General features: G+C 39.1%; 3 protein-coding genes across 4 annotated transcripts; 1 reads left to right on the top strand and 2 right to left on the bottom strand.

The window, feature by feature from the left end:
* Positions 1 to 4,145: 4,145 nt before the first annotated feature.
* LOC114290810 (uncharacterized) lies at positions 4,146 to 8,794 on the bottom strand. Of its 2 annotated transcripts, XM_082869049.1 has the most exons (3): positions 6,076 to 8,794; positions 5,175 to 5,980; positions 4,146 to 5,089 (listed from the first exon to the last, which is right to left on the bottom strand). In XM_082869049.1, the coding sequence occupies exons 2-3, from the start codon at positions 5,193 to 5,195 to the stop codon at positions 4,487 to 4,489; spliced, it is 624 nt and encodes a 207-aa protein (XP_082725175.1). In that variant the 5' UTR covers positions 5,196 to 5,980; positions 6,076 to 8,794; the 3' UTR covers positions 4,146 to 4,486. The 2 variants fall into 2 exon arrangements, with proteins under 2 accessions (XP_082725175.1, XP_028090586.2); XM_028234785.2 differs by having other exon boundaries at positions 5,175 to 8,794.
* A 3,878-nt stretch (positions 8,795 to 12,672) lies between these two features.
* Positions 12,673 to 13,753, bottom strand: LOC114290811 (stress-response A/B barrel domain-containing protein UP3). The gene has a single exon (XM_028234786.2). It carries the CDS (start codon positions 13,641 to 13,643, stop codon positions 12,819 to 12,821), a length of 825 nt encoding a protein of 274 aa, XP_028090587.2. The 5' UTR covers positions 13,644 to 13,753; the 3' UTR covers positions 12,673 to 12,818.
* Positions 13,754 to 20,524: 6,771 nt separating this feature from the next.
* On the top strand, positions 20,525 to 21,410 carry LOC145791470 (zinc finger BED domain-containing protein DAYSLEEPER-like). The gene is made up of 2 exons (XM_082871822.1): positions 20,525 to 20,976; positions 21,116 to 21,410. Exons 1-2 carry the CDS (start codon positions 20,525 to 20,527, stop codon positions 21,408 to 21,410), a joined length of 747 nt encoding a protein of 248 aa, XP_082727948.1.
* The last annotated feature ends 2,029 nt before the right edge of the window (positions 21,411 to 23,439 follow it).

Raw genomic sequence — 23,439 nt, 5'->3', positions numbered from 1 at the left:
TCCCCCTACAACATCATCTTGGGGAGGCCATGGTTGCATGCAATGGGGGCAGTTCTCTCAACATTGCATCAACTATTGCGATTCCCAACACAGCATGGGATAGAAGAAGTCAGAGGCGATCAGCTGCAGGCGAAGAATTGCTCCATGGCAGCAATGAAATCTACCTGCAGCATGCGAGAGCCAGAGAAGGCATAAATTGAAGATGAGGACGTGGAAGTCCTAGAAGATGTCGGCAAAGAGCCAGCCGAGAAGAGCGAAGAGGCACTGAAGAAAATCCTCGTCCAGGATGGGGATGAAGAACGCTTCTTTCTTCTCGGCTCGGGCTAGCCGAAGAAGAGGAAAAGGAGTTGGAAACTTTTTTGAGAGCAAATATTGAGGTGTTCGCTTGGACACCTTACGAAATGCCTGACATTGACCCCGAGGTCACGTGCCACAAACTGAATGTTGACAGGTCGGCCAAACTTGTAATTCAACGAGCCAGAAGACCAACGTTGATGCACGTCGAAGCAATAGAAGAAGAAGTAGACAGGCTCCTAGAGGCTAGGGCCATTAGAGAAGTACACTACCCCACATGGCTATCCAATACAGTGGTGGTAAAGAAGAAGAACGGTAAATGGAGGGTCTGCGTAGACTTCACTAGCCTCAATAAAGCCTGTCCCAAAGATAGCTTTCCTCTACCAAAGATTGACCAGCTAGTAGATGCCATTTCAGGGCATGGAAGAATGAGCATCCTAGATGTCTACAGGGGGTACCACCAGATAGCCATGTTCCCCCCAGATGAAGAGAAGACAACGTTCATCACCCCAAAAAGCCTGTACTGTTACAGAGTAATGCCTTTCGGGTTGAAAAACGCAGGAGCGACTTACCAAAGGCTGGTAACCAAAATGTTCAAGTACCTGATTGGCCGAATAGTAGAAGTCTACATCGACGACATGGTCGTTAAGACCAAGGAGCCTGAGGGTCATCTTGCCGATCTAAAAACAGTCTTTGAAATCCTTAAAACATATCGGCTCCGACTTAATGCATCGAAATGTGCATTTGGAGTTGGATCTGGTAAGTTTTTAGGATACCTGGTGACCAGAAGGGGCATCGAGGCCAGCCCAGATCAGATCAAGGCCATCCTAGAGTTGAAGAGCCCGACGTCGGCAAAGCAAGTGCAGATACTAACTGGAAGGGCCGCAGTCCTGAACAGATTCATCAGCAAAAGCTCAGATAAGTGCAGACCTTTCTTCAACTTGTAAAGAAAGCCACAAACTTCCTATGGACAGAAGAATGCGAAGTCGCTTTGGCCGACCTAAAAAAATACTTAACCATAACTCCAGTTCTTTCAAATCCAGAACCTGGGGAGGAGCTATTCCTGTACTTAGCCGTTTCAGAACATGCAATAAGTGCAGTACTAATCCGAGAAGAGAAAGAGGAACAAAGGGTTGTTTACTATGTAAGCAAAACCCTAGCCGATGCAGAAACGAGGTATCTGCCCTTAGAGAAGTTGACACTAGCTTTAGTAATGGCTTCAAAAAAGTTGAACCATTACTTCCAGGCCCATAAAATTGTAGTGCTAACGGGGCACCCCTTGAAGTTCTTACTGCAACAAGGAGACCTAACAGGAAGAATAGCCAGATGGGCAGTCACCCTAGGCCAGTATGACCTAGAGTACAGGCCAAGGACAGCAATCAAAGGCCAGGTTCTGGCCGACTTCGTGGCCGAGTTCACACCAGAGTCCATCGAACATTGGGCTCCGTTGAGCCAGGAAGAGCGATGTCCAACCAAGCAAGGAGAAGCACAACCAAAGGCAAAGGAACAAAGGAAAAAGGACAAACTCAGACCCTGCAGCATTTACATCGGCGACTCCTTTCGACTGTTTGTCGATGGGAGTTCAAACCGACAAGGAGTAGGGGCAGGAGTAGTATTGATATCCCCAGATGGGCAGGTACTAGAACAGTTAATTCGTTTGGGGTTCAAGGCCTCAAACAATGAAGCAGAATATGAAGCACTCATTGCAGGACTGAAGTTGGTAGCAACAGTGCAAGCAGATGAGGTAATAGTTTTTTGTGATTCACAACTAATAGTTAACCAGACAACAGGGTAGTTCGCAGCCCGAGATGAACGAATGTCGGCCTACGCAAAGGAAGTCATCAGACTGTCAGCCTTATTTCAGAACTGCCGACTACTTCAGGTAAGCCGAGATGATAATAGTCACGCCGATGCGTTGGCTAACCTAGCTAGTGCAGTACAACCTGGAAAAGTAAGGATAATAATGATCGACTACCTGTCGGGCCTTAGCATTGAACCAGTAACCACAGAGCATGAAGCAATGTGCATAGACATGGGACCAAGCTGGATGGACGCAATTGTTGCGTTCCTAAAAGAAGGAAAGCTACCAGATGACCGCAAGGAGGCACACAAGATCATATTGAAGTCAGCAAGATTCAGTCTGACAGCAGAAGGACATCTTTACAGAAGGTTTTTCACTAGACCCCTTTTAAGATGCGTACACCCTTTGCAGGTTGAAGATTTTCTGTATGAAATCCACGAAGGAATTTGTGGAAGCCACACAGGGGGCAGATCACTAGCTCACAGGGCCATTACCTAGGGGTATTGGTGGCCTTACATGCAAAAGAATGCAGAAGCCTACGTGAAGAAGTGTGAACAATGCCAAAGGTTTGCACCCTTGATACACCAGCCAGCTGCTGACCTGCACCCTGTATCCAGTCCTTGGCCATTTGCCCAATGGAGCGTGGATCTCGTTGGGCAATTACCCCAAGCAACTGGACAAAGAAAGTACTTGCTAGTAGCAACAAATTACTTCACAAAATAGATAGAAGCAGAGTCTCTTGCCAAGATCCGAGATGTGGATGTCAAGAACTTCATATGGAGAAACATTATTACTAGATTTGGAATTTTGAGAGCAATCGTTGCAGACAATGGAACTCAATTTGACAGTAAGCTAATCAAGAACTTCTGTGCAAAGTTCAAGATCAAGAACTACTTTTCAACCCCAAGCTTTCCACAAAGCAATGGACAAACAGAAGCATCTAACAAAGTAATTTTGGATGGAATAAAAAAGAGGCTGCAGGCAGCAAAAGGCAAGTGGGTAGACGAATTGCCCAATGTACTCTGAGCATATCGGACTACGCCGAGAAGATCAACAGGAGAATCCCCCTTCGCCATGGCTTATGGCACAGAAGCAGTCATTCCGTTGGAGATCGGCATCCCAGGAATTAGAACCCAGGGAGTTGAAAACGGGACTAATGATATACTGTTAGCTCGAGATCTAGATCTTTTAGAAGAAAGAATAGAGAAAGCTGCAATCCAGCTTGCAGCATACCAGTAGCAACTTGCAAAAACTTATAACAAGAAAGTCAATCCAAGAGAGTTTCAAGTCGGCGACCTAGTCTTGAGGAAAGTCGTCAGCAATAAGAAGGATCCCAGAGAGGGCAAGCTTGGCCCAAACTGGGAAGGACCCTACAGAATCATCTCGGTACTGGGTAATGGGGCATATCGACTTGAAGATAATAAGGGCAAAGAGTTGCCAAGACCTTGAAACACTTGTAATTTGAAAATTTTCTATCATTAAAATTTCTTTGTTCTTTGGCCATTCGTCGAAATAAATAAAGAAAGATTCTGTTCTCTTTTCAAGAAAACTTGACATTGTCTCTAGAATACATGTATAATGAGAACCCAAGTGGAACTCAGGTTCACATTAGGGGGCAGAGAGAAGAAGAAGAATATGCTTAACACTTGTTGAAATTTGTGGACAATTTACAAGTTAAGTTAAACCGAAATTATTGCTTAACACTTGTTGAAATTTGTGGATAATTTACAAGTTGAAGTTAAGCCGAAATCATTGTTTAACACTTATTGAAATTTGTGGACAATTTACAAGTTGAAGTTAAGCCGAAGTCATTGTTTAACACTTGTTGAAATTTGTGGACAATTTACAAGTTGAGTTAAACCAGTGTGATGTTCAACACTTGTTAAAAGTTTACAAGTTAAGATTAAAACCAAGACGTTTATCTATCCGAGGTGTGTCACCCCGAGAAGCTTATACAAAGAAGGAAAGGTATGTGAAAGACATGCAGAGTATTCTAAGTATAGAGTCATGCAGAAGCAATGAAAAGAAGACAAGGGTGCAAGCACTTAGAAAAAGAAAAGTTGCATTAGCATTCACCAAGAAAAGGGCACATCGGCCATACAAAAAGCTTAATTGTTTCAAAAGATAAAGAAAAAACAAAATACAAGTAAGCAAAAGAAAAACATGAAGCTAAGACTCCTCTCCACCAGTTGGTTGAATTTGAAGATTAGATGTTTGTTGAGAAGACATCTCAGCAGCCTTATCCGCTGCGACCTCGGCGTCAATTTCTACAAGAGTGTCATCAAGGTTCTTATCAGCAAGAATGGCATCGGCTGATTCCTTCACATAAGCAGCGTCTTTGTTAACCTCATCGCCTTCTTCATCCTAAGTCAAGTCTAGGACTTGCTCATTCTAAAGAGGGGACTTAGCCCCATCAGCATCTTTGGATTTTCTTACCAAAGCCTCATCCTCTTCCTCATCACCATCCTCAGACTCAGATTCGCCGACATCTTGACTTGGAGGTTGAGCTGGAGGGAATGGAAGAAGAATGGCATCGGCTTTCGTCAGTGGTGAGTCCTCTAGGACATTAAGTTTCTTTAGAAGGGACATCCAACCAAGGGTGAAACCCTTGTTGCATGCCTCCTTCACCTGTTGTTCGTAGGCATCTATGACGTCGGTCATGCCTTGGGCATACGCCTTCTCGTCATCATCTTTTGTTTCGGCTTCTTTGATGGCCAGTGCCTCCTGAAGCTCCTTTTCGACTTGGACCATTTTTTCCTCGGCTTCTCTCTTCTGAGACTTAGCCACTTTCCTGATAGCCTCAGCAGCCTCAGCCCTCTCTTCGGCATTGGTCTGAGCTTTGATTGCAGCCTCGGCTTGGTCCTCTATTTTTTTCGTTTTTGATTGAAGACCTTTGTTGGTTTTTTGAAGAGAAGAGAACTCCCTCTTCATATCGACCAGCTTTTGCCGATTTTCGAAAGACTGAACAGAAAAAGAGTGGGCATGCTGAATGGCCTGAAGAAAACACAAGGTAAAAGTTATTTCAAAATTTTCAAAGTATGAAAAAGAAAAGGAAAAATGCCAGATGAAGGACGCTTACTTGAACAGAGCGTTGAAGCATCAACGCATAGTTTTTGTATTCGCTCAACTCGGCGTTTCGCTCCAGATCACCTGGTAACAGCAGAGCAGTGCTGAGCGCAACGCCGACATTAATATCTTCGGCACTATCATTTGCTATGACTGGCTTATCCTCTAAAGTAATTTTGGGGGGCTAGGGGGCAGCAGGCTTTTTAGACCCCGAAGTTGTAGCGGAGGATGACTTCGGCTTTTTGGATTTTGGGGATTCTGATGGCTGGGTTTCAGAGCGCCTCTTCCCAGCAGAGGGTTGAGGTTTGTCACTCTCAGCCAACTTTGAGATAGGCAAGGTGTCTTCAGACTTAACCTGAGCTACCTTAGCCTTTGGTTGAGTCTTCTTTATTCTTTTCGGCTTCGGTGGAGGTTGGGTTTGTGTTGGTTGATCGTCAACAGATGATGGAATGCAGGCCAGAAGGTCTTTTGCAACTGGTTTTGGGCGACCCATCTCGGCAGTAGAGACTGTTCGGCGTCGGCGGCGACGTTGTGATATTGGAACCAAGTATGGAGCTGAAGTTGACAATTGCTCGGCTGGATCAGAGGTTGACCCCTGGTCTGTCTGAGATGTGGATGCGGTCTGTGGCGTTGTGGCAGATGGTGGAGAAAGGCTTTTTTTCTTCCTCCTAGGGACGTCGGGCAAAGCGGACCTGTATGTTGGAATAAAGTTGAGGAGCAGAGGCGCCTTTCGTTTGTGAATTGGCAAGTTCAAAAGTTTTTTCAAATCCTTGCTGGGATAGAAGGATTGGTGAAAATTCTTTGGAGGTTGAGGAAGAACTGCAAAAGATAAAAATAGCACAGACATTAGTACAAAAAATATTGAAAACTTTATGCAAGAAGATAAAAAGAAACTTATGAAGGGTGGCCCTTACCAGCTCCTTCCCCCAAAACAGTGCGGCTTAAGGGATAACGATGGAGGTTGTCGTTTGGCTGAAACTCCCAATTGCCCGAGACAATGAAGTAATCGTCTCCAGCTCCCTTGTTGGAGTCTGGGAGGTCGGCTACGATTTTATATTCGGTGGATCTCGGCTTAAGGTGTCCGTGTCTTTTCTAAGACGACACATGGTATAACAGTATTGGAAGTCGGCAAGTGTAATCCTAGCATTCTCTTGTTTAACTAAAGCTATGGTACCAGTAATAACTCGGTAAGAATTGATGGCGAGTTGCATTGGGTTCAACTTATAGAAATGAAGGATTTGACGAAAAAAAGGGTTAAGTGGAAACCGAAGTCCACACTCAATAAAGGCAACTACAGGGAAGGGCATGGAGTGATCAGTAGGCATGATGGAGTCATCATCCCCAGCCAACCTTAGATTGACATCGACTGGGATTTCAAACTCTTGCCTAAAAAAGTCTAGCTTAGAAGGGGTGTATACCCGATGTTTCCACATACCCATGATATCGGGATAACTAAAGGTATTGGATTTCAGAAAGAAGGTGTTTAGAAAAGGGTTATTGGGACCTCGGCAAAAAACCTAGGTTTGAACTGGTGCAGAAATTTGTAAGGGATGTTTCAGTTTTTCCTAAGATGTGGGTACTATAGACAAATCCCAAACCTAAAACTATGAAGATGAAGATCAAAGGCACAGATCTGGAAAAGACACAAAAAACAGAAAACAAAGGCGAAGTTTCAGAATCAAGAACAGAGATGGACTATCAAAAACATGAAGAATACAAAAGATTGAAGGCCAAGAACAGTGGCAGGACGTGCAAGGAAACTATGAACAGTACATGTATTCAAGGCATAAGCAGAAAGTAAAATCAACGCATTCAGATGTATGATTCGCAAATTAAATGTTTGAGCAAGGCAGTAATAACAGGAAATTTCAGAAAAGATCAAGAACTGGAATAAGACGAAAACAGTTGCTTACCAGAAAATATGAAGCCGGTGTAAAGATCGCCGAAGTCAGACGACGGTCGTAGAGGCAACGAAATGGTGCAAAACACGCCGGAAGGGGTGAACAGAATAAGGTTCAGAGCAAGGAAGCTTGAACAATGGCGGGCTCGATAAGAGAAAGCTAGAGAGAGAAAAAGTTTTCTAGAAACGAAAATAAGGTGAAAGGAAAAAAAATGAAGAGATGTTTTGTTAAAAATGAAAACGGCGGCAAAAAGTAATCAATACGCCTGGAAGAACGTACGCGTCAGACGGCGCACGTGAAAGAGAGACGGCTTACGGGCGCGTCACAGGTAAGAACCAATAAGAAGGAAACGCGTGGTTAAAAACGGTTGAATTATGGTGTATGACAGCTCATACGCGTTAAAGGGTTCTTGAAGTTCTTATTTTTCAACAAAGACATGTCGGCCAAAATAATGATCTCGACTGAGATACTGAAAACTGACGAATTGGGAAAACGGAATGATATAGGTTCCATCACCTCAGAATGTCGAGGTAATAGAACCTAGGGGGCAGTTGTGGGGATATATTTTTGAGCATCGACACGTGGCAAGGTGACGCCGACGTGTCAGCCGAGGTGTTACGTGTCAGGGTTATAGTGCCGAGGTAATCTCGGTCAAGCCGAGGTTATCTCTGAAGATATCGGAATTCGAGATAAGCGGATAAGAGATAAAGGACAAGAGTCCTAAAATAAAGAGGAGACTTAGCCAAGATAAGAATAAAGCTCTTAGGGAGTTTATCTCTATCTCTAAAGGAGTCCAAGGTAAGTATTAAACAAGAATCCATAGAAATCAGGCTTCTATTGCGATTAGGATTGAGGTAACTATAAAAGAGAGGCACCCCCGTGAGTCTAAGGTACGCAATCTTATGCTATTGATACTCAAGCTTGTGAGTTTAGCACTTGATTTATCTTTGAGAGATATACTGACTTGATCGTCGGAGTGCCCCGGGTGGTCGAAACCACTGCCAGAATCTCCTCTTTCTGTTGCAGGTTAGCTAGGTGTCATATATTCTGCCAGTGTTCTTCAGCTGAATACTGAGTCGGGCAGTGTGATCAGAAAACCACCCACACAGTAAGTAAAAAATGATGAGCCATGGTGAGAAGAGAACTCTCACCAAAACCAAAGCTTTGTTTTGTTCCTCAACATTGTGAAATTTGGTGTGAGGAAATGAGTTTAATGAAACTTTTCTACAATATCAATATCATCCTATGGTAGAAGAAGCTGAAAAAATGTAGCTTATTAATATGAAATGTTAGTTTTTTAAAAGATAAATTACACTGACACCTCCTGAGATTTATGTTTATTACAATTTTTTCCCTCACCTTTTGGAAATTACATCTTTCCCCTGAGATTTAAAGTTTTATTACAGATTTCCCCTCAGCAATTAAATTTTTTTAAATACCAATTTTGTCTTTACTGAGTAAATTACATTAACACCCCTCACATTTTAAAAATTACAATCCCCTCCCTAAGGTTTAAAGTAGCATTACCAATTCCCTCATCGGTTAATATTAGTTAGAAAAAAAAAATTATTGAAAAAAAAAATTAATTGAAAAAAAATTGTTAGTAAAATTTTTGTTTAAAAATCAACGTAAACTCATTTTTTAAATTTATGTTTTTTTCTCAAATTTACAAATTGAGACAACCATTTATAAACTAAAAAATTTATCAAACAAGTTTTTATGACAGTTTTTAAAATTTTTGTAAATATAAATTAAAAACTGAAAAACAAATGGTTATCAAACAGGCCTTATATATATGGTAAAAATGCCATAAAATTAACAAATAATTAAATAAGCTACCAATGTAAGAAATGACTTATCAAAAGATTCTTAGGCTATGTATGGTTTGATTTTTAAATTTTTTTTTAAAAAAATTAAAAATTAATTTGGTTAAGAAATAAAAAATAAAAAATAATTATCATTTAAAGGTAAAAAATAATTATCATTTTAACTTTTGAATAAGTTATATACATACGTATGGCTGTTTCAATTTAATTTGTAAAAAATTATTTCTAACAACTCAAAAGATAAAAATTATATAAAAATGATAATTATTTTTTATTTTTTATTTCTTAACCAAATTAAGTTTTAATTTTAAAAAAAAATTCTAAAAATCAAACCATACATAGCCTAAGAATCTTTTAATAAGTCAGTTCTTACGTTGCTAACTTATTTAATTATTTGTTAATTTTACGATATTTTTACCATCAAGCTTGTTTTAGTAACCATTTCGTTTTCACTTTTCAGTTTATATTTACAAAAATTTAAAAAATTATTATAAAAACTTGTTTGATAATTTTTTTATTTATAAATGATTGTCTCAGTTTATAAATTTGAAAAAAAAATTTAAATTCAAAAAATGAAATTACGTTGATTTTTAAACAGAAATTTAAAAACTTCACTAACAAAAATTTTTTTCAAATTAATTTTGTTTTCAAATAATTTTTTTTCCAATGAATTTTTTTTCCAACTAATACTAACCGAGGAGACAATTGATAATGTTACTTTAAACCTAGGGAGGAGATTGTAATTTCTAAAATGTGAGGGGTGTCAATGTAATTTGCCCAACGAGGGCAAAATTGATATTTAAAAAAATTAAATTGCTGAAGGGAAAATTTGTAATGAAACTTCAAACCTCAGGGGAGAGATGTAATTTTCAAAAAGTAAAGAAAAAAAATATAATAAACATAAACTTAAAGGGGTGTCAGTGTAATTTACCCTTTTTAAAAATGAAATAAGGCGCTATTCTTTTTTTTTCTCTTATTTTTACTCTATCCAATCAAGATAGGTGAGATCCTATATTGTTTTCTCTTTTATTATCATTTCCTTTATTTTCTCACCTAAGGCCTCGTTTGAGAACCCTCATTTTTAGCCAAAAAGTCAAAAAATTACTAAATTAGCCAAAAAGCCAACAACCCATACCAAAAAGTCAAAGATTCTCTTTTTTGTCTATTTTTGCACATCTTTTCGTAAAAAGCAAAAAAATCATCCCAAACATATTAATTTTTTTTAACTCATATTTTAACCAAATAGCCAAAAAATTACTAAATTAGCATGTTCTCAAATGAGGCCTAAGTGAGAAACTAAGGCCTTGTTTGGTTTGTGTTTCTCAAAAAAATTTGGAAAAAATTCTCTACAAATAAGTTTTCAAAAGTAATCAAACCAAACAAATTTTTCCAAAACTTGTTTGGTTTACAAGTTTTCCAAACAAATCTCTCTCTCATACACATCAAATCAATCACTTTTTCCAAAACTCTCTCAAAATAATTTTTCAAAACATCTTTTGAAAAAAAACCAAACCAAACAAATTTTCGTACTTTTTATCTCAAAACATGTTTTTCAAATATAAACCAAACAAGCCCTAACAAATTTTTTTTTTTTCTTTTCTTACCTCACGATCCAAATGAAGTGTAATAGAACCGTATTTTCATATGGTTACTTCATTTCTAGGAGAAAGGAGGCATAAGTGAGCGAGGAAGAACACATCTTCTGGGCCTATTGGTTGAACAATTTTATCTTTTGCATCTCCCCAACAAGGTAAACCAAGGGTTTCACAGATCTTGCAAAATCTTTCTTTGCTAGGAGGAAGCTTGCCCTTGCCCTTCTAGCTCATCTATACAGAAGTTTGAAGGAGATGGTAGACTCCACAGATAGCTAAAGGCACCGGTCCCATGTAGCTCCTCCAGCTTTGGCTCCAGGCATACTTTCTTGAATTTTGGCTGGAAGTTTCTGCCATCCCAAGTTGAGTCCTCCTGTTTTGGACTTTCCCTCCTTGAAGCTGAACCAGAGAATTCTCCTTTAACAAATGTTTTACCTTTTCTGTTTATCAAAAAATGGTAACACAAGAAAGAAAGCTCTGGTTGCCTTTCCGGAAGAGCCACTGCTCCTCCTATTGAGCATCACAAACTATTTCCCACCAAACGCATCCCTCGTTACTGGCCATCAACATTTAGAAGTTCCATTGATGAAAAGCAGCGTATAATAATACCAAACTATATTTCTATTGTGCAAAATTATCAACTAACACATGAAATTTCAACCCCACAAAAAACAACCAAAAAACGAAAACAAAAACTATACATAACATTGAGCAATTAATCACTTTGCATTTTAACAATGGAAGATCTAAATGTCGATGGCCTGTGCTAAATCTCTACAATGCTATTTGGCTGTATATATATTTTTATATATATATATATATAGAGAGAGAGAGAGAGAGAGAGAGACTAGTTTAGTCTTTCTATAGAGCTGGGGAGAGAACAGACGATCGCCTTTAGTGAGAGAAGTGGCAGAAGAGAGAAAATGAATAGTGAGTCTAGGGTGGACTGTTTAGACATGGACTGGAAGTTGAAGGAGAGGAGTCTGTGATTTATCAAAAAGCATATATTGTATAATAAATATAGGCCTTCCTTCTTGTACACAAGTTGCATTGCACTCCTCTTGGTTAGGTTGCACCCCCTTGGTGCCTGTTTTTTAATAAAACAGATGGTGTGCACACCCGATGGGTGTTCTATGAAAATCAACCTGCTGAAAATAATAATAATAAAAGCTAACAAAATTTGAAATTCAAAATCAAAATAGTTATATAGAGATAGTTGTACAAGGGCAATTTGGAAATGGAAAAAAAGTATGACAATTCACAGCAAAGGAGTTGTATTCTTTTATAGAATAGTATTGATAGATGGATACTACTTAATAAAAAAAGGAGGCAAGAAGAAAGAAGAATTTCAAAAACTGTAGTTGTAAAATAATGACTATGAATTACCTCTTTTTTGTACAAGGGCATACTTGTGTTAATTTGTTTCCTTTATGAGAAATGCCACGAAGTTCTCTAAAACTAAAACTGTGTTAAAAACAAATGAAGCAATTTGTTGGTATGCAACTTCAACAGAAAATTGTTAACAATATCACTTTTACACTTGGGGCCAATTATCCGTCGAAAGAATAACCAAATCCAAGTTGAACCCCATTGCCAAACTCACCTTTCGCCTTTCCTTCTTGCCTCAACCCTTCGTTTCCATTTTCTACTGCTCAAAATTCTCAACAAAACAAATAAGGTGGACATTTATAGACCCTGAACAGAACAAAAAGGTTTCATTGACGTAAAGAATATTTGCACAAGAATTTATTAAATTTGAGTTCGCAACATCGGAAACACAATCTTTGTCCTCTAAAATGTTAAAAAGCTTTAACCAAGCAAGAAGGAACATCTTACAAGCCTCAATAGCAGCTTAGAAGAAAGTATCTGAAATCTATAAATAATAATCTTGATGCTTCAAACAAACATCTACCATAGAGCAAAAAGTGTCATCATCTACCAAGAACAAAATTAAACATCATAAGAAATCAAGATTAATATAAGCTCCAATAACTTTTGATTGGATCACATTTAGACACCACCACCAAAAAAAAAGAAAGAAAGAAAACGAAAATCAAATTTTCTGTTCCTTACCTTCCAATGATCATACCATGGTCCTCTGTAAGCTTCATGAACTAGAAGAACATTGCTTAAGCCATAAAAACAAAACAAAAATGATCACAAGCAATCAAAACATCCAATTTGCAAAAATATAGTCAAAATAAGTGCGCTAGCAAGCTGCTGCATTTAACGATTCAAATACGGTCCATTACACAAGCATCAAACACTGTGCTCGAAAACAGGTTATAGTCTGAATTCATAACAACAAATTTCAGCAAGAGAGACAGAATTCAACCTTTCAAAGACTTGCATTTTGCGGCTTCGGAATCACATAATCCAAAACGATGACGCTATCGAGCAAATCCCTAACCTTGTCTTTCTGCAAATTAACCAACTCCGAATTCGAATCCAAAGCCTCCAATTCACTCAATCCGGGCAAAATCGCAATGGAAGCAATCGAAAACCCCTTGGCCCTCGCAGAAGAGAAGTTTTCCCCAAAACTAATCTGATCAATCGATGGAAAAACATCTTTGATTCCTCCAATCACATCCAAAATCTCTCTCTTCTTCTCAGTATCCACCAAACCCTCCTTCAACTTGAGGAACGTCACTCTCATGGCCGAACCGGAGGGAAGCCGAGGGGTGGAAGAGTCGGCGACCCAATCGACGGCCATGATGTCATCGCAGATCGGCTTGACGAAGTCGGTAACAACGGTGAGGTGGCTGGGGTGATCGGAATAGGCGGTGAGGTCGTCCTTGGAGTTGTATCGGCTGTGAAGCAAGTGAGTGAAGGGGAAGGGAGAGGATCGGGTGCGGAGGAGTGGACCGGCGGTGAGGTGGAGGACTTGATGGAGGGAGATGAGAGAGTTGAGTCCGGTGATCATGGAGTCGATCTTTGATGGGTCAGTGTCGGGTTTGACCTTGAAGAGGACGATGTGTTCGATGATTTGCGTTGACATTTTGATGGGAGAGATGGGCGGTGGTGATGAAGAAGAGTGTAGTTGTTTGAAGCGGCGTTGAAGGAGCAGATGTCTGTTACCACCGAGAGTGAGAGGAGAGCGACAGAGTTGAGGAAGAGATAAGAAGTGGGTGCGTGCTGTCATACACAGCTTCGTCACCACCATTGTGTGTGTGTGTGTGACAGTGAAAGGTTATTTCTTGTGGAATGAATAGGCTTATGGACCTGACTGAGGGTTGAGGCTTAAGTTCAGCCCTAGTTTCTTTCGAGAAAGCCGTGTATGTACTTTATAACTATAAAAAATATATATATAATTTTATATTTTTTAATAAAATCATAATAAAAATTTCAAAATAATATCATAATTAAAAAAAAAAAAATTAATCATACTTAAATAAGAAAATAATATAACTAAAGATATATATGGTATGAGAATGTGCATAATAGAATTCTCAGTTTTCTATATCTTTGTTTATAAGCTCACATTCGATTTGAGCTTAAGCCTAGGTAATAGTTTTCGAACACTAATTTTTTTTTGTGAACATTGTGGTAACTAGGGCTGTGCAACGGATTGCTCGACCTGCCAGACCTGACTCGACCACATTTTGATGGATGCGTGACTGTAGCACGCGCCCGCGAAGGGGGGCCCTCGCTACTACAGTTCGGACTCGATTTGTGTCACGGTTCTTAATCTTGAACCAAAGAGTCCAAATCTGGCAAATCGTTTTGAGAAACAGATTTTTGAAAAGTAGTGCCAAACATGGACTGCTTTGCCAGATACAGAGTCGCCACCTAAATATTTTAAAATGGGAGAATTTAGGAAACCCTGACTCGGTGCCGAAGGCCACATGTCCGTCATCACCGGAGTTGTCTCGGCTCGGGAGCTTGGGTACGATCGGGGAAGGTCAGCTATGAGCACCCCCTTTCGCCCGGTCCGAAGACCGGCCTCTACTAATCATGATATCCGATTTTGAAAACGTTATGTGTTCTTATTCCGGTTATTAGCCTAGAATTACTATGTTATGCGCACAGCAAACAAGTATAGACTAGATTGCCTAATTTGGAAATAAGCATTGCATATCCGTTTGTTTTGGAAAATGTTTTGGATTTGCTACTCGCAAGTAGGCTAAAACACGGATTTCAACGAGTTTTTCCAACTCAAACAATCCAACCTTCACCCACAGGCATTCAAGCAGTTTAACACATAAGCATTTAGCCACATGGCAAGCATACTGTCATGTTAACATTCACACGCATACGAGATGCTAAAGCATAAATACTTACATCGTACTCCGTGCCAAAACAATAAACTAGTTAGCAAAACATGCGTGTCCTAGTTCATGTTAAATTGTCTAATGCAACACATACAGGATGCAATTAGATAGGCTCGGCTAACCTAAACATGGCATGTGAAATGCGATCAATTGATGCACGTATTCAATTTGGAATTGAAATACAAATGTAGTTAGCGTGATGTACCGAGCCCAATGCATGCAATACAAATGCATGGATGCACGCATGCGTAGCATGAGGCATGCTAAATTAAACGTGCCCTAATACTAACCAACAAAGCAGGCAAGTAAAAGGGAAGAAAGAAGTGGGGATTGGAAGACATACACACCACTCACACACACTTATTACAAATTTGCCCTCGCTCGGAGGGACCAAATAAATAATACAAATTAATTAACTACGCAAGCTAATTAAATATTACAAATTGCCTAATCAACTAAGCAAATTAACTAAAGCTAGAAAAACAGTAAACTGCCTCGGGAGGAGAGCCTGATGCAATGCATGTTCGATCCCGCTCGGAAACGCACCTCCATGCATAGGCTGCCTCTGTTTTCCTTCCTTCACTCCTCTAGAGGTTGTCAAAACCTCAGGACTGCTTCCTTGGACATTGGGGAACACTACCGGCTGGATGGAATTGCCACCGGCAGTGGCATGTGGCCACCGGCCATTGATGAAGCTATCGGCAGTGAAAGTATTGCCGGTCGGCACTTGACACTGCCGGTCAGCAGAGTGTTCCTGCAGAATCTGCAAATGACAGCAACAGAGGGCAAGGCAAAGCATGGCAGCACAATTCAAGGCATATATGCACCAATCATGTCCCTTATCATGGTAATGACTCAAAGGGGCACGTGTCTCGATTCTCGGACCACCAATCACGCATTTCTATGCATGATGGCCCAAAGAATCAAGTATGCAACTTTCATGTCAAATGAAATGCAAACCAAACAAACAAACCAAAGCCCAATTCCTATCAGCAATTCAAGGAACAAGGCATGCATGCAAGATGCAATGCAAACTAGACATACAAGCTAAGGATGCAACATGATATGGCAAGGCACTTATTCAAGCATACAAGCAAACATGAGGCAATACCAACCAATGAAAAGGTGGTCTTAAACATGATTTGGGCAGCTCTAATAAGGCCCAAAACAGTGGCTAAAATGACCAAAACAAGAGACCAAAACACATACACACATGCACATGTTAAAATGCCAACACTTAGGCACAAATGAGGCAACTCTCAAACACAATTGAAAGAGGCAATCATGGGCTAATTAGCATGCATTATAAGCCTTGAAAACATGTAGGAAATGATGCCAAATTGACCTACCAATGCAAGCTCTACATACAACGAGGCCCAAGGACCTAAAGCATGATCATATGACTCATGAAGCAAATGACCAAATTGAGTCAAAACAGTCCCAAATCATGCAAAAACAAGCCTCAAGAATCACTTAGATGGCATCCAAGTAACCTAATCCTAGAGGCATACACCATGGCATAAACATGAAACATGAAACATCAACTCTTGAAACATCCAAAGGGTCATGGAATACAAACATGTAAGCATGCCAAAGAGACTGAAATAACATGTAGGGTGGCTCCAAACCACCGAAATGATGCAAGCAACGCATACTACACATCCACATACTTGAAGCATACAAGCTCGAATGTAAAGGGGCTATACCAAGCATGCCAAATCTGACCCAAACAACTATGGACAGACCTAAAACATGGCAAAATATGCACAAGACCTTCACAAGACTAAGCCTAAAACATGCTTGAACAAAGGCTAACAACCTAAGGCATATTAAGGCAATAACAGGGCATTACATGGTAGGTATGCTAAGCATGCATGGTGTACCAAAACCAACAATAAACAGAGGTATATTACAACATTTTAAGCATGGAAAGCAGCCAAGACATGGTCAATACATACTCTAACATGATGCTCTCTCAAGAGGCCAAAAATGGTCCATTTCAAGGACAACAAGGGAAGGGGGTGGCCCTCCCCTTTTGGAGACTTCAAGGCACCATCTCCGCCACTGAAATCCCTCAAGATTTCAGTGGTGGAGAGGCCCAAACACCAAAGTCTCGAAACTTGCACAAAATGGGGCCTTTCAAGGCCTAGGAGGGGTCAAACACCTCCAAACCACAAAACACTCTAAACAAACAATTTAGGGGGCCTAAAAACAGAACTTTTTTGTATTATACACCAAGCTCAAAAACGATTTTAAGATAGGTAAAAACAAGATGCAAAAATGGGGAATAATGGGACTAGATTCTCACCCTTGAAGACCCCTTTAACAATGATGCTCCAATGGCCCTCCTTGGCTTGAATCCAACTCCAAAACTTCAAAACCAACCCCTTAGAACCTCAGTAGCTAAGTGAAGGTGAAACACTATGTGTTTGTGTGCAATAGTAAGACACAAACACACTTTAACACACACAAGAGGGAAAAAGAGAGAGATAATGTGTATCAAACCCTAACCCTAGAACTTAAACCCTAACAATGGCTGTCTAAGCTCTCTCAAGTGTCTCAAGTGTCTCAAGTGTCTAACCCTTAAGGCCAAGAGAGAGCCCCTCTCTTTATAGAACCTCTTGTCTTGTAAAGCTTACAAGACAAGCTTCATAAGAGGGAGATCCCTCCATACACGTGTATGGAGGGTAGCAAAAAGCAAGACAGCTGTCTTGAAATATCTGCAAAAGCAGATGCACAGTAGTCGGCCGGCCAAAAATGCCATTTTGGCAAAATTTAGTGCCGACCGGCACTAAATAGTGCCGACATTGCCGGTGGCAGCAAAAACCAGCCGGTGGCCTCTAGCCACTGTCGGTGGTGTGTGTGGATGCCTCACAAGGCATTCCCTGCCCTTCCAAGGCAAAATGCAAGTGTTTGGTGCAAAACCAGACACTAAACGGTCGAATTCGGAGATCCCGAGGCAAGGCGTGTAGCCGAGACCTCCGGGAACTCCAAACGAACACAAACATGGATGATCACCGAGTGTTCAAATGGTGACGTCCAAGTCTTGAGGACGGTCAAAAATGGGGTGTCTACAGTGACACGTGGCGGGCGGATGCGGGCCCATTTTTTGAGTTTTGCGGGTTCGGGTCGGGTGTCGGTTGATCCGCCATTACCCGTGAAACCCTACCTGCCTGTATTGCCTCCGTTTATTTATTTATTTATTTTACCTTCCATTACCTATTACCCAAAGGCTAAAGCCATTCGTCTTCTTTGATTCAAGAGATACACAACACACACAGACACACTCACTCACTCTCTCTCTCTCTCCCCTCGAAACCTTAACGATAGACGGCGACGACCGACGATCCCTAAAGTCGATCGGCGATCTTCTTTTCGACCGACGATCTGAGTTGTTTTTTATTTTTATTTTTTTACGCCTTTTTCTTCGACTGAAACCTTAACCCTAACCCATTCTTCGACTGAAAGAGGATGAGCGATCATTGTGGTAGCGGTGAGATCTTCTTTCCTCTTCTTCTTCTATTCTTCTCCTCAATCTCTAATCTTATTTAATATTTTTTTTTGGGTTCCATTCCAGTTCTTTGACTGAAACCTTGATCTGTTTTTCATTTTTTTTTCCTGCTCTTGTTTTGTAATTTGATATTCCATAATCTTCTTTCCTCTTCTTCTTCTTCTATTCTTCTCCTCAATCTCTAATCTGATTTTTTTTTTTTTTGCGGTTCCAGTTCTTCGACTAAAAGCTTAATCTGTTTTCAATTTTTTTTTTCCTGCTCTTGTTTTGTTGATATTCGATAATCTGTCTAACCAAAAATCTGTTTTTTATTTTGTTGCAATTTTGTTGCAGTTCTAATGCTACCATTGATGTAATCTTGAACTGGGTTTGGGTTTTCCTCTCTCTCTGTCTATCAGCTTTAGCTTCATACGAAAGTTGCTGTTTGATTTGAGGTAATGTAATGCCACTAAGAAACTTTTGATTTTTTTTTTTTAATATAAAGATTTGTGTAAATCAATTGCTACTGTCTTGAATTTGAGGTAATGTAATGTAATGCCACTGTCTTGAATTTTTTTTGCTTATAAAGAAATTCTAATAATTATTTAGCATAACCCATTTGTTACAAAGTGTTTTATTAATTCTGTTATAGTGTGAAAGTGATTCATGTTACTTCCATAGAGACATTCAACCCTGTTTTCTTGTTTGTTTGCTTAGTTTTATAACTCTGATAATAATTTGTTTGGTGATTCTATTTGGGTTTTGTATTTTTGGGACTTGTATTGAATGCTTTGGAGTAACAAAATGATTTTTTTGTCATCTCTTGGTGTTTATGAATTCATATATGATTTTTTTTATCATCTCTTGTATTTCTGGGAATTGATTTAGTTGTTCATATATGTATTTGTTCATGTAGTTGTTCTGGGAATTCTAGGAATTGATTTAGTTGTTCATGTATTCTGCTAAGCATAATTGATAATCATAAGGAAAAACCATTCTGGGACTTAAAAAACCATTATGGGATTTGTTCATCTTGTTTGAAATCATAAGGAAAAACAAACCATGGATTTAAAAAGCATATTTTGAATGATTTTTTTTTTTTTTTTTTGCAGTATATTTGATAATCTTTTGGACATGGATCCTTCAACCGAAGAAATATGTTTTGTGACTCCTAATGTTGAGCTCGAATCATCTTCTGTTGACCCCTCTACCCAACCTAATGCTCCCCCTCGTAGACCACCCCTGGCCAAAACTAGTAGTAGTGGGAGAACAACATCAAAGGCTGGGGATCATTTTGAAAAGATTAAGGGTATTGATGGGAAAGATAGGGCTATGTGCAAGTATTGTAAGAAAGAATATATGGCAGGGTCTAAGAGTCATGGAACAAGTAATTTGTTAAGTCATTTAAAAAATTGTACAAAGTATCCATATAGGGATACTCATGGGCAACAAACATTGGGGTTTCAACCTAGAGAAGTTGGTGGGGAAGATGTTGTTGATGTTGTGGCTACGTCATTTTCTACCGAAGTTGCTAGGAGGTATCTTGCCGAGATGATAGTAATTGATGAATTGCCCTTTAGATTTGTTGAGGGGATTGGTTTTAAGAGGTTTTGTAATGTCATGCAATCCAAGTTTAAGATCCCATCTCGATATACCATTGCTAGGGACATTGTAGACATATACACCAATGAAAGGGAGAAGTTGAAGAAAATTGTGAAGGGGCGCAGAATTTGCTTTACCACAGACACATGGACTTCTATACAAAATTTGTGTTATATGTGTCTAACTGCACATTTCATTGATGATGATTGGAAGTTACAAAAGAGGATCATAAATTTTTGTCAAGTTGAAGACCACAAAGGAGAAACTCTTGATAAAAAAATTGAGGCACTCTTAAAAGAGTGGGACATTGATGGCCTTTTTACCTTAACTGTTGATAATGCGAGTTCCAATAATCTAACCATTAGATTCTTGAAATGAACCACAAAACTATGGAAGGGAACAGTCTTGGGCCATGAATTTTTACATATGCATTGTTGTGCACATATTCTAAATCTCATTGTTAGTGATGGATTGAAGGATCTTGACTGTTGTATAGCGAATGTGAGGCATGCAGTGAGGTATGTGAGGTCTTCTCCAAACCGCCTTAACTCTTTTAAAAAGTATGTGGAAAGTTTAAAAATTGAGAGTAAGAGTCTCTCGTGCCTAGATGTGCCAACATGATGGAATTCCACATATCTTATGTTGGAGGCGGTGGAAAAATTTGAGAGTGCTTTTCAAAGAATGGGTGAGGAGGACTACAATTACAAACACTACTGTTTGGATAATGAATGGGGTGAGAGGAGAGAGATGCCTACAGTCGAGGATTGGGATAATTGTAGGGTGTTTTTGAAATTTCTTAGAATGTTCTACAATGTAACAAAGAGATTTTTTGGGTCTTTGTTTGTTGCTTCAAATACATTCTACATTGAAATTTTTGTCATTGAAAATATGATTAGACAATTAATCAAAGACAATGATCCTATTTTGTCTTCAATGGGAAAGAAAATGAAAGAGAAGCTTGACAAGTATTGGGGAAATGGGGATAAAATCAATCTACTTTTGTACGTTGCGGTAGTACTTGATCCTCGAAGAAAAATGACATACTTGCAATTTTGTTTTTCAACAATTTTTGGTAGAGATGTGATGAAAGTGAAAGAAATATTAGATAAGGTGAAAAATTGTTTGAGTCAATTGTATGATCATTATGCCACACTTGATTCAACAAATGTGCATGCCTCTAATGTAAATGAAAGAGTAGATATGGTGATAGATGAAAATGACCCACACTCTATTGTGAACTCTCAATTTAACTCATTTTTGGAGGGGTTCTAGTAGTGAGAGTATATCAGAATTGGACAAGTACTTGGGTGATATTGAGAAAGGTGGAAACAATGCTCAATTTCATATCTTGGAGTGGTGGAAGGTTAATGCAACTAAGTATAGAGTGTTATCACTTATAGCACGAGATGTGTTGGCAACGCCTATTTCCACTGTTGCTTCTGAGTCGGCCTTTAGTACAAGAGGTCGTATACTTGATCCATTTCGTAGTTCACTTGCTTCCAAGATGGTGGAGGTTCTTGTTTGTACACAAAATTGGCTTCGAAGTAACATTCCAATATGCCTTTAACAAGCAATGGAGGATGTTGAAGAATTTGAACAACAATATGATTCGGGTAATATATATATAATGATTTATTTATTTTTAATCCATTTCATTTATTTTGTTTTTTGAAAATTCACTATCTTCACTTTACATGTTTTTGTTGTGTTATGTTTTATGCATAGTTGTTTCGGAATCACGTTCGTGTTTAAGCTCAAGTCCGGAGAGTAATTTTATCCAAGTTTAATATCATTGGTAAAATACTACCCCTTTGTTAAATGTTTTTAATATATGTTTACTTGTTTTAAGTTTAAGACTTTTTGTTTTTAGTGTTTCTTTATTAAATAATTTCATTTTTTTGTTATGAAGGTTTACATGGCTCATGGTTTGGTGAAAGGAAATGAATGGTTTTTTTGCTTCTTTTTGGATGACTGTAACTTTTTTTTTTTTTGGATGCACAATGCTTGTTGGATGACTGTAGCTTTTTTATTTTTGGAACTCTTGGATGATTGTCACTTAGATGCATAATGTTTTCTTATGTTTTATGTGTAAGTTAGATGATTTATGCCCATTGGATGCATAATGTTTTGGGTGATATTGAATTATGTCAATTGGAACCAATATTGCACTTGTATATTGAATTATGTCCAGGTTGCACTTGTATTATGAATTATGAAACCAATATTATAAAACCAATATCATAGATGGAACCAATATTTAATTATGTCCAGGTTGAATTATGCCCATTGCTATGAAACCAATATTGCACTTGTATGTTGAATTATTTCCAGGTTGCACTTGTATTATGAATTATGAAACCAATATTGCACTTGTATGCATTTCATAGATGGAACCAATATTGAATAATGTCCAGGTTGAATTATGCCCATTGCTATGAAACCAATATTGCACTTGTATGTTGAATTATGTCCAGGTTGCACTTGTATTATGAATTATGAAACCAATATTGCACTTGTATGCATTTCATAGATGGAACCAATATTGAATTATGTCCAGGTTGCACTTGTTTCATAGTTGCACTTGTATGTTGAAAATTTGTAAAATTTCAAATTGCCAAATCGATTCGTATCCATCCGCCAATCCGCCAAATCCGTATCCGCCGGATTGGCGAACGGATGCGGATTGATTTTCTCCAATCCGCTAATCTGGTAGACGGATGACAGATTGGAGGTTTCGTGGCCGCAACCGATTCGCGCACACCCCTAGTGGTAACCAGAATTGACACATATACTATTTGGCATTACTATAGTAATTGGCATTACTTTAGTAAGAAGCATGAAAGATGCCAATTGTGAGGTATCACAAGCTTATAACAGCCAAATATGCATATGTCGAGATAGAGTTGCCAACATCGGCAAAGTATATGCATGCTAAGATAGAGTTGTCAAAAGGCGATCACAAGAAAAGAAAATGTCACATGAATAGAGGAAAAATAAATGAGATGGGACATGCTCAGACCAGGGCAATGATGCAAAGAGGAGGAGCTCCTATAAATAGAGGATCCACACTTGAAGGGTAACTGAGAGAAAAAAAAAGAAAAGAAAAAGGATAGAACTTACAATATTGAAAGAATACTAACTAGATCTTTAGAGGATTCACTCGGCACACCACCCCGTTGAAAACTGTTCTTTGTTTGCAGGAATACAATGTGAAGTGGATCATCCTCTTGGTAACAACTGGGTAGAAATTTTGATCCACCACAATTGGCGCCGTTTGTGGGAAAACCTCCGCCAGTGTAACCTGTCAATGGTTGATGATTTACTCAATCAACATTTTCTTATTTGCGTTGATTGTTCAGCAACTAAACAGATTTTCAAAAAAGATGTTTTAAATTTAGCATGTAAACAGATATTTGCCACTTGGCAAAGAATTTTATCCGTATTTGACTTTGACATCGAATATATCAAAGGTGACCAGAATTCGTTACCCGATTTGCTAACCCGTGAATATTTGCAGGGCCCAACAAACTCATGGCCAGGAGAGGCCGAGGCCGTAGAGGCCGTGGTTGGGGTTCTAATCCCTACCAAATAGAATT

The sequence above is a fragment of the Camellia sinensis genome, chromosome 5 (genome assembly GCF_055761805.1).
Source record: "Camellia sinensis isolate YWXY chromosome 5, ASM5576180v1, whole genome shotgun sequence".
NCBI lineage: Eukaryota > Viridiplantae > Streptophyta > Magnoliopsida > Ericales > Theaceae > Camellia > Camellia sinensis.
Note: the sequence above shows the minus strand (reverse complement) of the source record. Positions and strands in the feature narration are given on the sequence as shown.

Excerpts from the sequence above, each read along its gene's own strand:
- LOC114290811 (XM_028234786.2), bottom strand. The coding sequence starts at position 13,643 with ATGGTGGTGACGAAGCTGTGTATGACAGCACGCACCCACTTCTTATCT.
- LOC145791470 (XM_082871822.1), top strand. The coding sequence starts at position 20,525 with ATGGGTGAGGAGGACTACAATTACAAACACTACTGTTTGGATAATGAA. Across the intron at positions 20,977-21,115 it reads AAAAATTGTTTGAGTCAATT|TAGTGAGAGTATATCAGAAT; the intron begins GTATGATCATTA and ends GAGGGGTTCTAG.
- LOC114290810 (XM_028234785.2), bottom strand. The coding sequence starts at position 5,195 with ATGCTTCAACGCTCTGTTCAA. Across the intron at positions 5,090-5,174 it reads TGCTTCAACGCTCTGTTCAA|GCCATTCAGCATGCCCACTC; the intron begins GTAAGCGTCCTT and ends TGTTTTCTTCAG.